This window comes from Falco rusticolus, chromosome 2, assembly GCF_015220075.1.
Source record: "Falco rusticolus isolate bFalRus1 chromosome 2, bFalRus1.pri, whole genome shotgun sequence".
Taxonomy (NCBI): domain Eukaryota; kingdom Metazoa; phylum Chordata; class Aves; order Falconiformes; family Falconidae; genus Falco; species Falco rusticolus.
Genome location: NC_051188.1, coordinates 72,409,440 through 72,422,256, shown reverse-complemented (window position 1 = coordinate 72,422,256; position 12,817 = coordinate 72,409,440). Strand labels below are relative to the sequence as shown.

The following is a 12,817-nucleotide window of genomic DNA, read 5'->3' as shown; positions in this document are numbered from 1 at the left end:
AGTCAGCAGAAATTAATCATATCTGTTCTCTTGTTTTAGGCGCTGAATTTGGCATATTCCAGCATTTACAGCAACTACAGGAATTTTGTTGGCCCCCCTCACTTTAAAGTCATCTGTAGACTTCTTGGGTATCAGGGTATTGCTGTGGTGATGGAGGAGTTGCTGAAAGTTGTCAAGAGCCTGGTATGCCAATTGTCTTTCATTTTCTGCTATTACAAATGGTTTCTGGCAGGAAAGTCCTGAGAACAACAAAGTGAAAGTAAGATCTCAGATAAGACTAATTAAAACATTGCTTCCATTGAAATTCAGTATAAACTGTGTTTGAGAGCACTCAGTGTCTTGAGAGCACTAGAAGATGTGCCTTGGTAGCCTGAGCAATGTTTTGAAACACTTGGACTCTTCATTGGAGATGAATTTAATTTGTGGAGACCTATGCAGTCAGGTCCTGGGTAAGCTCTGGGAAAGTATGAATGTTTCAGATTAGTTGATTTCAATTTGCAGATTGTACTGTAAATTCACTTTGTCAATATCTTTTGAGAACAACTGGAGTGTGCTTTCTGCCTTACTTTTTCAGGACTTTCGTTAATAACATCTTTGATAGATGATGCCTTCGTAACAAAGAAGGTTTAATCTCTGTGCTTGATCTGAGCAATGGATCGCGTCAAGCATGTTCAAAAGAATGCTCAGACCAGAAGTTATCCATACAGCCAGGGTATCTTGTGTGGGAAAAGGCCTTTTCTGTAACTAGGGGAATGCTGAGGGACTGGCTGTTCGCTGTATTATTAGTATCTGTGTATACAGTCACAAAGCATTGCAGATAAGTTTAAGTCAAAGAAATTGCCTTTTCCTCCTTCTCTCTGTTGCCTGTAAGGAACATGCTGCTGAAATAATGCAGCTGTACCAGAGAGCAGCTGTAGCATTCATCTCCCTTCAGACATGGGACACATTCGGCAGTTTGTTTACGCTAATTCCCACAATATTTCAAGGATGTTTTTGATGTTCTAGAAGTGCTGGAACCTGCTTGAAGGGGTGCTGTGGTGTAATCTTCAGGGAAAAAGGGAAACACATACTTTTTGTGGTTTGGGGTCGAGTCTTGGTTTGTTAGTTTTGGGGGCGTTTTTTTGGGTGGTAAATCATCTCAGTTTATTAAAGGTGGCATTGAATGTTTGGGCATTTATAAAGAAGGTTAAAAGTCCTGGAGGGAGGTATCCTGGTGATGTCTGATGCAGATGTTCAGGTGCAGGGAGACAGATATGAGGAAGTCAGATATGAGATAGGGTTCTCGTGGGAGGAGGGCAGGTTGGCTGTAGTCTGGGTGTGTCTTAACTGGTATGTCCAGAATAGCCAGTTTGAGCTGTTCCAGGCATACCTAATGCAAAGGATTTTTCTCTTGTTGCTTTTGAAAGCATTCAAATGCAACTTTTTAACCAAAAATCTAAAAGTTGTTTAGACAATAGAAACGGTCTGTAGGAGAAGAACATTATTTCCTCTTTCTTTTACCTTCCTGGCCTTAGCTGTTGTGCCACTCTTCCTGTAGCAGCAAAAGGTGGCTAATGCCATATGAAGGGAAGTGCAGCTGCATGCATTTGAGAAAGCTGCCTTTTTGAGGATGATTACTGACAGAATTAAATGCAAGATTTTTAGAGCTTGTTCAATTCATGTGTAGTTTGAATGCAATTTGTTGTAAAGTTTCTTAGTTCAATAACATTGACATGTTTACACACGTCTGTTTTCTCATAGTTACAAGGGACGATTCTTCAGTATGTCAAGACCCTAATGGAAGTGATGCCTAAGATCTGTAGGTTACCAAGACATGAGTATGGTTCTCCAGGTTAGTTCATGTTTGATGATACCATAGAAGCCTTAACAAGATGATAGTAGTCACTGTCTTCTGGATCATGTGTGCCTCTGTCTTTCCCTCCCTCTCTTCTCTTTCCTGATCATCAGCACTTAGTCTGGGATGTGAATTTTTTTTTTTTTTTTTCATAACAAGAATAATTGAATCCTGGGCTTAGTACTTCACAGAGTTTTAAGACTTGTGTGCTTAGGGCAAGAGGATGGCAGTCTGTATATAAACAGCCTTACGACATAACTGATATTGAGCTGGGATGTTCACAGTAGTTTCTGTTTCTAGTCTTTCTCATTAGCATGTCAAGCTTTAGACTAACTTGCAGAGGCAATCTCACTTGTTCTGTTTGAATGTCCAATTGAGATAACACTGATTCTCTGGAAGAGCCTCGGTTCCCTCTTCGTTTGCCCTTACCGGATGTAAGATAAAAGGAGTGGTATTGCTGAGAGGCAGACTGGTCCTGCTTGGAATAGTTATGTCTTAGGCTTGTGTGGGGCACATCTTAGCCACTTAACAGGAGGTGTGACAGTTGCAGAAGAAATGATTTTGAAAGCTGCTTGCCACCATGCAGAAATAATTGGCTAATTAGTATTTATCACATTGATCACTGAAATTTTGAAACTGCTTCCCCCCCTTCAAAATATTCCTCCTCCACAACTTCTAATTAACACAAATTAATCTTTCCATGTGCCACCCACCTCCTGAGAATCTTTATTTTTCCAGAGTTGCTTAGGTTTATTAAATGCCACTCCAACTGGAATGAGGTTGGGTTTTTGTGCTTCCCACAGCTTGCTTGACGCTCATTACCGATGTTAAATGAAATTGAGGACTTACTAAGTGTTTCCTTGCTGTTTTTCTCCCTGGAGCATAGAAATGGATGAATCATGGTAGTTACATTATTTTTATACTGCTATCTGAGGTTTTTAGCCACTCACCAAGGTCTGACCACAAAAGCAGTAGGTATTCTCACATATAGATTATGCACCACCAGGGTCTGTGATGCTACAGGTGACATTAGGAAGCTCATAGTCTCTTTCCAGAAATCCTCACCTGTAAGGAGTAAGTATTTGGGAGGAAATACCCAGGGAGTTAAGCAGAAACTTTCTCTTGAGGTTAAAAGGCAATCCATCCTGTAGGAAAGGTAAAACTTCACTGGTGCAATGTTAAACTTCACAGCATTGATTGAAGTACTTTAAAGTTCTTCATCACTTTCCTGTTTTGTAGATACCACAAACTGCTTTGACCTCGTATTTACTCCTGCAAAAGAAATCCCATAGGTTTAGATGCCTATTGTACCAAAAGATCAGAGTAATTTTGGGGTTTATGCTGGAAGATCATAGCAACTGGAATGGAACTAGATCTCAAAAACCCACCTGATTCTTCACTCCTTCACTGTCCCTGTTCCTGACAGGTTTTGTCTTGATGTGTATTTTTCCTGTTCTGAGCTATTTCTAGCGGGGGACACTTAATGGCCTCCTGGAGAGTGTCTTCCAAGAAATGACAGTGACAGCCTTTGCAGCACTGTCATGCTGCCTTTCCCTTTACTTTGGAAGACACTGGGCATAACAGGCATATGGAATCTCAGGGCACCTCCATCCCTCTCTCACATCACTGAAGAATTGCATTTTGCTCTTTGACACCTCCCTGTCATGGAGCCGTCGGCCCTTGGGCAGCTCTGACTGATAAAGGAAAATGTGCTCTGCGATGATGACACGCTGTAGACTTTAGCCCTCATCTGGCGTCTTGGGAGGAAGTGCCAGATTGTAGAAGGGCAGGCTCAGACTGTGCTTGATTTGAATCACTGTCATCTTTCTGTGCTAAATTCTCCTCTGTAGCAGTCTTTGCCCCACCCTGTTTACTTAGTTCGCCACACCAAATGCAAGCTAATACATGTCAACAGCTGTCTGTTCCCTATCTGCCTCCAGAAGCTTCCGGCAGAAGTTAGTAGTTGTAGTAGTAAGTCTGAGTACTATGGAGCACATCTCTATGCTGCATCTATTCTTTCATAACAAATCATTTAATCACATCTTAATCTTTAAAATTGGCACTACCTACACATACAGACCAAAACTGTGATTCCAATCTACAGATTAAATATGTGGATTCTCAGCTGTCTTGATGTGACATGCATTTATCAATTCAGAATTAATTTTGTGAGTCCATTCTCCATGCGCAAAGTGACTTAAGTATGCTCAGTAAGTAAGCCTCCTGCTATTTCATACACTTCAGGATTTGGAGAGCTTTGTTTGGATTCTGTTGATTGCAGTTCCTTGATGCCTGCGTAATTGGCCCTCTAGACTTCTGGATTTCTAAATGGTGATTTCTTCCTGCTAAAAGGAGCGGGGTACAGAGAGTGGCATCAGAGTTGTTCAGGACTCCTGTTTGCCAATGGGTTTGTTTCCATAGGAACAGTCTAAAGCAGTGGGGAACTTGCTCATCTTGTACTCATAAAAATATTTGTCTAAAAATACATTAAGCATAAGGATTTTTAAAGGGACCTTTTAAAGTCGCTAAAGCTCTTAGAGGAATATTTTCCTGTAAGAGTTTAAACTTGTAATTTCGTCTTGGAGGTAATATTATCTCCTGCCATTTTTTTATTTAAATATGGCATTCTTGCTTTGGAGAGATGAGTATTTCATGTCCTGCCACTCTGTCCTGTCATTGGACACAATGAGGAGAGCAGTTCGTCAGCTCTGCCATGAGATGAGGCTTGGATTTTTGTCATTGGTGTATCACCCCTCCAAAAGACGGTTGTTTGTTTGGTTTTTTTTAATAATTGATGAGCTTAGCAAGATACAAAGTTGGTGAGAAAGTAGCTTAAATGTGTATTTTTTCCTAAGCATAGCATTTCCATGTTTCTTCTTGGGGGGGTGGGGGGGTGGAATAAAATAAACAAAACACCCAAAGCTGGTGCAGGGAGGGAATTGCAGACTATTTGAAAGACTTTGGGGGCAACCCAAATCACCTAGGTGATTGTGAGAGGGCAGTAAAGACTCATTAGAGATGCAGAACAATGGGATGTTTCTTTCTAGCAAAATAAGCACAGTGCACAGGCTCTGTGATCATAACTCCCAATACAGGTATATGTTTAAACCTTACAGACATTTCTGTTGAAAGGAGTGGCATGACTGCAGACATGCGGAGTTAAACATGTCTCTTGTGAGCCAAAGAAGGAATTTGTAGCCCGCATTTGGAAGTCTGTGAAAGTGAAATAAATTAAAGGTCATTACAGCACCCAGTTTCTTGGGAACAGTTTTGCTATTGCAGATTTTACTGGAGGATAGTCAAGTTGGTACTCAGCAGAAAATAGCCCAAAACACAATTAGACCAAGAATTACATCTGAGATCTAGTTTGTTGTTAGTCAGCAATTCAGTTCTAGGATTAATAGCTAATTTTTGTCCTAATCTTTTAGATACCAGTATTGCTGCAGATGCTGGAACGTGTTTGATTTCAGTTTCTAGGTGTGAATTGAGATTGTTTTATAGCAAATGACCAAAGTGAAGAAATCCAACCAACTTTGTGTTGCCTGTGTTAATTTGGTCTGACTTCCTAAATTAATTAGTGTACAGACTGCACAGCTGAAGCTTGGCATCTGCTGTTTGAGTGCTGTTGAGATGGGATTTTTGAAGCAGAGATGGAACCTAATCCTTTACTGATCTTCTGTACTTTACTGGATCTGTTTTATATCAACAGCCTTTGCTTCTGTTGAGATCTGTGTAAATCGGAAACTAGGATTATAAAATCGATTATTATGACACCTAACATCATCCCATCCGCAGGAATAGAGGGGTTTAATTAAGATTGCTTTCTTGGAGTCAAGGAGCAAAAAACCTTGATTCATTTGCCTTGCGAAATGCTGTGTATGTGTAACTAATGCAGTAACTTATGAACTGTACCCACAAATAAAACTAGGGGAAGGAGGAAGATTGCATGCAGTTAAGGGAAACTAACTTTCCGAAGATGCTTGTTCTTTTTCCAGGGCTTCAGTATGCACGTGTAGTCATTCACAAAAATACAGCTCTCTGTACTGTACAGTATAAGGAAATGTAATCAGGAATGCCATTGCTCAAACATTAAAGAAAACACGATGATATATTTCTGCCACAGGACTCCACTGGGGAGCAGATCGTGCTTTCAGTGTCAGTTCTGTTCCATCAGAAATAGCCTATGTAGCTCTGTAAACTTTTGTCTGTTTTGCCAGTAAATCAAGCCCCTCATCTAAGGGGAAGCAGTATACCATTGATAGCAGCAGTACACCATTGATAGCAGCATTTGGAACAACTGCGTGCTAAATAACAGATGTCAGGTTTTCAAAGTAGTGACGTGATTTGTTCATGAGTGTGTGTGTACTTATGTATCTGTATATGGAGACTGGGGCTTTGGGTAAAGAAATAAGGATCTCTTTTAAGGACTTTGAGAGGGACTCTGTCACCTGGGATGATTGTAAAAGAGAATGTAATTTTTATAGGATGGACCTCAAGCCTCTGACTTCTGCTATCGTGCTGCTTTTGGGTGGACTAAATATTTTGTTTTGGTTTCAGTTGCACCTTCAGTATCAGTTTCTAGTTGCCAGTCACAGTCCTCTGTGCTACTCTGGTTTCACTCTGTGCCATCCTGCTCCTTTATATTTGCTGTAGGTGACACAGGTTATTCTCAGGGTTTCACTGCCCATATTAACTGATAAAATTTTCTCATTGTCTTTCTGGACTTCAACTCCTCACAAAATCCATAGGCTGGGCAGGTGGTTGAGGGGCGTCTAAAAACCCTCTTTTTCCATCCCTGTCATGACTGATGGTTGTTTCCATGTTGCAGTAGCAGAATAGTCTTTGCTGCTCTGCTCAGCTTGTATTTGTCACCAAGTTGCTCCGACTCGCCATACAAGCTAAAAGAAAAAAACGTTCCCATGTCGTGTCCTTGTTGCCGGTGTCCTACTTGCTCAGATAGTGCTTTCTTGTCATGGTGACTATGTGGAGAAATCTACAGTTACTCACTGTGTTTTGGGGACTCTTCCATCCCTTTTCTTGGTTCACTATCAATCTCTGTGTACGTGCCATGGATACTAAGACCAGAAGCGTTGGTAGATACTGTAGTTTGATTTCCTCTGTGGCGCAGACCTAAGTCCAGGATAACACAATGGACTTTTGTTGCCAGAGAATTTTGCTATGAGGAAAGTATTTGACTTGGTTTCTAGCAGTTGATCCTTGGAAGACCTTTCTTGCTAGGCATGGAAGCCCTTTCATTAGCAGAGAAAACCACAAAGGAAATAGTAGGGCGTGTAACTAAAACACAATGTAGACTTGTGGTAAAGCTTGCTTCAGTTCCCTGAGTTTGCATTTTTTTTCCAAACATTAAAATTTTTTTGTGAAAAATTTTCTGTCGTATCAGTCTGCCTTTTCAACTTCCCCTATAAAATAGGAGTCCCAGTGTTCAGCACTGCAGCATCCCATTGCCGTGGCAGGTGGGGTTGTTTAAACAAGTGCTCACTGCAGCTCAGACACCTGAGAATTACCACTGGCCTTTATATCGCAGCATTGAATGAACACCAGCAGTGTTTTCCAGACCTTTTTCATCACATAGTTCCCATGTTATGAGAAGGAGGGAGTTGGTGATGCACTGGCATTACTTTTTTGCTTTTTAGCTAGATTAAATGTGTTTCCTTTGAATAAATCAAGCTTAGTAACCGCTCGCTGCATCTGACCTTTCTCCATTAGCTTTTCAGTTGTTTTTCTATTAAGTTGCTGAACTACTGCAGTTAGATCTGAATGCACATGGGAACACTCATTTACTGCAGATTTTCTATTGACAAACAGTTCTGTGAGATGTAACAGAGCCAGCTCTGCATCCCCTTGCCATGTACTGATTTTACCATGTTGATGTCCCATGTTACTGATTTTAATGATGTGAGGCTTTTTGTAGAAGTGTGTGGGTTAGCTACACAGTTCCCTCCTTCACTGTATGCTTTCAAGTTCCTCTGCTGAATTTGAGGGGTTTCCTCGGAATAGATAAACTCCAGGCTGTATTTTATGTTTGTGCGCTCCCCTCTCAGCCATTGCCTGGCTAAATACCAAAGTCTAATTTCCTGCATGGGAAGTGTTCATCAGCTGCGTCCAAGGAACACATGGGAAAGTGGTGGGAAGCATCTGTGTTCTCTTTCCTTGTCTCCTCTCAATTGCTTTAGATGTGATTGGGTGGAGATTTAACTGTCTGATTTAATTCAGTGTAATGGAAATGAACTGCTGTATATAGCATGCAATTCAAAAGCTTTGCACAATATATTTTCTTTCTTCTGTTATCAGTCGAGGGTTTTGGTAGCTTTTTAAAAGGGCCAGGCTTGGAGAGACAGATGGAAAAATGTTGGTAAAAATTAAGTTGTAAAAAGCCAGAGAGCTGTCTGACCTTCTCAGCTCTTCCTCGCCCATCCTGCACATCGCTTTAACCTCCGCAGTGCTAAGCAGATCGGGTCTCTGCAGCAGCTGCTGAGCCCAGACTTCCTTTGGCTTGTCTCTAATCAAGGGGCTGCACAACCTTTCTGGGGCTGGCGGGGAAGGAACTGGAAATCCACCAGCATATTACACATCACCGTTGCTTGGGAGAGGCTTAGTGGAAAAGACATACGTTTATGTCATTTACGTGGCTTTGAAAATCATAACTCTAGCTGTTTTTTAACAGCTTTTGGCAAAACTTTGACAAAAACCATGTTCTGATGGTGCTTGTCAGCAGGATCCTGTGTACCCTTGTCAGAAGGATCCTGTGTACCCTTGCCAGCAGAGCTGGACCTGTTACTTCTGTATTTGTTTTGTGAGGTTGCAGATCACCTCTGGCTGCCGGTGGCACTGTTAGAGTCATAGCTTGACAGCACCCCTGTTCCCTGTACCTTTAGCACTCAGCTCCTTGCTGGCTCTGTCACCCTTGAATATAACAGCTGTGACCTGAACGTGTCGGACGGAGTGGCAGGTTGGGGGACAGAGGCTGGAACAGGACTAATAGCACTTGAGAATTTCCTGTTCCTGGAAATGCTTTTCTTACCTCTTATACTGGCTCCTTTTTCCAGGAGTTAGAACCTCATGATTTATTCACTTAAATATTATTCATTGTGCATGATTTCTCCAGTTAAAAAGCACAGCGCTGCCTTAACACTTCTTCACCTCTGATTTTTAATGTGTTTAAATACTGCTCCTTTCAGTTTCCCCTAGGCTGCACGTCTGGAGATAAAAAAATCTCTTGTGCTGATGCTCCAGAGAGAACGCTAAATTTGCACCCTCAGTTAGTTGTGCTGATACAGTGTATGTGTGCCCATTCAGTGCAACCTTTGAATAGGCAAATTGGTTAGAAAATTGAAGTGCTTCTGAGGCAAAAAGGAAAATTAGTCCTGATCTGTATGACTCTTATCTATGTGTCCAGGATTTTTTGCCTGCTTTCCCAAGGTGTGCCTGCATGATCATCACTAGATTTCATCCTATCTCCTGAGATGGAATTTTTTTTCTTCTCTTTTGATTTCAGGTATCTTGGAGTTCTTTCACCATCAGTTGAAGGACATCGTTGAATACGCAGAACTGAAGACTGTCTGCTTCCAGAATTTGCGGGAAGTGGGAAATGCCGTCCTGTTTTGCCTCCTTATTGAACAGAGTCTGGTAGGTGCCTGCTGTGCTAGTTTAAAACCCATCTGTCTCTCAAAATGTACTCTTGAATTTTTGTTACTAACGTCGTAAATAACAAGGTTGAAATCTGCGAGTTTGCTGTTGCTGGTGGGCAGGTGGGTAGAAACAGTTCCCTGCTCTGATCTCTTACAGTCTTGCAGGGGCTTTCATGTCTACAAGATAGCGGTGACGCCTCACCTTGCTGGATGAGAGACGTTGCCTTGCGTATGGTACCTGGCGATCAAATATCATGACCTTCATGATAAATTACGATCACGTGTGGTATTCCTGCAGTTGGTCACAGGCTAGCTACTTTCTTTATGTCAATGAGTTGTGCATCTGGTACTGTTATTTTCCTTTCCTGCTCGTTATTCCTGTTGTCATCTGAAACATCACAAAGTTAAAACGGACATCCTTGGACATCCTTCTTGCTGCTTGAATGGCTGACAGTGGTGCCTGCTCTGCCAGATGTTCATCTGTCCTGGTTTGAACAAAGCTGGGAAACACGTCCAGTGTTTTGGCTGCTTCCTATATGCCTAGACTCTGCATTACAGCACGCAAAGCTGCCTGCTGCTGAGGGCACGGTCCTACAATTGCTATTTATCCCTACCTCTACCCTCTACTTTTCTCACCCTTCTTCCGCGTTATTACTATCTTCCGTTCAAACAAAATGGTCAGACATCTGATTTCCTTTTCTTCATACTTTTGGGTGCTTCGGAGGGAAACATGGGCATTGCTTACGGACCAGAAAAGCAACAGGTGTGCTGTCTCCTCTTCCTTTACTTGCATTGTGCCTCTGAGACCTGGGTGGGGAGGCTCTTCTCCACCCTGCATACAGGGCACTCTGCCCACGCTGTGCAAGCACACGGTGCTGCTCAGGCTGGGCTGCCCATCATCTAGAGATCTTTGCTGACTGCAAACCAGCTATGTCATTTCCTCAGCAAGTTGGCTGGGGGCCTGCCGCTGAACAAAAATAAATCGTCACGTAAGACTCCTTCTCTAGGGCGTAGTAAAGCTGTTGATGTTAGATAAGGTAATGAAGACATGCTGCTCCTCAGAGTCCTGCTCATGGTGTTAAGAGGATCCCTTCCTCATGGTGGAGAGTAACTGGCCAGTTGACAAGCAGCGAACCCGTAGTCAGTAATGGAATAGCTGAAACAAAATGAGAACCTGGATTACTTTGGATTCGGGCTAAGAGGGTATGTGGTGAAAGGCCAGGCAGGTGAGGGCCCTCACTGCCTCCTGGGAGGGTTGCTTGAGGGTGTGCCAAAGTGACGCCAGCAGTGGGTATGTTCTTTGGGATGCCACCTTGGCGACACTAGTCATACACCCCTGCTTACTGCTCCTTCTCTTGTTTTTGTCCTTGGTGATGTCCCAGTGTCCTGTCACATATTTCAGTATTTTTCCATTGTGGTTGTCCATCGTAAGTAAACTAGACTTTACCCCAGTGCAAAATGTAGGTCCGTAGTGCTTCTCTGCTGCTGGGTGGGTCTTGTTAATCTTGGCGACCTAGCACATGCATCTTCATGGTGTTGGCATCAAGGAATTAAACCTGGGAAAGGCACATGAGCCCCAGTACCCCGACCTTGCCAAGAGTATGGCTGATGAACATCTCTTCCAATACTAGTGCTCAGGGATTACAAATGCGCAGGGCCGCCGCTCCAAAAGCGAGGAGAGGAGCTTAGTAAAGTCATGCGGCTGCTTCTGGTCATCTCTGCATTTTCTCTGCACATGCATACAGCAGGCAAGAACCAGGAGACATCTGTCGTCTTTTCCCCCCTCCCTAAAGGTGTGAAATAATTCCTGAGAGGTGGTTCACTGCTGCTGTCGTGCATCTCAGCCTGGATGGTGGGGATACGCTCCCACCACAGTAACGGGTTGTGGGAATAGCATTGGTAAAAATAACCAAGCAGTGAATCATCTTCACCCCTCTGTTTGTCTGCGCAGGAGCCGTCTGCCGCTTTCACACCAAAATTACTCATTCTGCATTAGTCTTTTTAATAAATACCCTGTCCTTTACAAACTGCCAGCTGAGGGTGGGAGGAGAGCTGCTGGAGTTTATTTGGGAATCCAAGGCAACCTGGTGAAATCGAATCATCTTTGAGAGCGATCCCGTGAGGAGAGGAGAACTTGGAGTGGCTCCGTGCAGTGGCGATGGAGGCTGGCTGCCCTCTGGTGTTTCCGCGACGGCGTTGGCGTGCTTTTGGAAAGCCCGTTTTTTGGGATCTGGTGTGACCTGGGGATTCTTCAGTCCTAAATGCCTCTCATTTCCTTTTCGTTCCAGTCCCTAGAGGAAGTGTGTGACCTGTTGCACGCGGCGCCATTCCAAAATATCCTGCCCAGAGTTCACGTCAAAGGTATCAGCTAAATGAAAATACCTTCCTTGGGTAACGCCTTCCACTTTTCTTGCCTGCTTCTGCGGTTTCGGTGACCATCCCCAGCCATCCTGCACAACAGCACTGTCAATTACCAGACAGAGGGGACGGATTCAGGCCTGGCTGCCTGGCTGGAAAATACATGCTGCCTAGCGAGGCTCAGTGAAATTACAAGAGGAGGAGGAGGAATGCTGTGGTAGGGGAAGGTGGGATGGACAGCCAGGGCAATGTTACCCCTGTGCGTGGATATGGCGAGAGGCTTTTCCAAAGGTGCTGTCTAGTTTCTACAATTGTCAGTTAAGTGGGGTCGGCTTGATCATTCAGAGTATGGGAGGTCTGTCGGCAAGTAAGTAAATACAAGTGGTCCCTGATCCCAGTAGACTTTTTACATGCCTTTTAACTAAACTAGGCATGCAATAGTGAATGTTGCAGGATTGCTTCCTTTGGTATATGCTTTCCTCATCCTTCATCTTCAGCAAGTGAGCTTTTTTTTTTCCTCTCATGCTTCTCTTCTTTCAGTGTTACTCCTCTGTGTCCTTTCCTCTCAGTTTCTCGCTGGCACAGCAGCTGATTTGTTCTGTTCAGAGAAATCTCATCAACTAAAAATCTATGACAATATTTCCAGACTCACCGTAGCTACTTGCATCCCTGCATAAAACTAACCAGACCACTGTAAACAGCATTTTCCCATTTTTCCAGAGAACATGTCCTACTTGCCAGGGATGAGGGGGTGCCAGCTGCTTTTTTAAGCCTTCCCATGCACAAGATTCCACCCTCATTATACCACATCTTCTAGAGTCAAGCATTTTGTGTATGATAAGGACAATTTTGTTGGCTTAGTACAAGTGGGAGTCAAATATGTTAGCAGCAGCAGCAGCACAATAGAGCCTTATATTCTGTCTTGAATTTAGTTAGTTAATCAAATGTATTCTACAACAAATCCTTCTTTCTGTTT

The 12,817-nt window shown here is 43.1% G+C and overlaps 1 protein-coding gene across 3 annotated transcripts in view; it reads left to right on the top strand.

Annotated features, from left to right (window-relative positions):
- CYFIP1 (cytoplasmic FMR1 interacting protein 1) overlaps positions 1 to 12,817 on the top strand; it is a 76,578-nt gene that overhangs the window by 59,446 nt on the left and 4,315 nt on the right. For all 3 annotated transcript variants that reach the window (XM_037376125.1, XM_037376124.1, XM_037376127.1), the window contains 4 exons: positions 40 to 183; positions 1,741 to 1,831; positions 9,351 to 9,481; positions 11,772 to 11,844. In XM_037376125.1, coding sequence (XP_037232022.1) covers positions 40 to 183; positions 1,741 to 1,831; positions 9,351 to 9,481; positions 11,772 to 11,844 — 439 coding nt within the window. The remainder of the gene's footprint in view (positions 1 to 39; positions 184 to 1,740; positions 1,832 to 9,350; positions 9,482 to 11,771; positions 11,845 to 12,817) is intronic.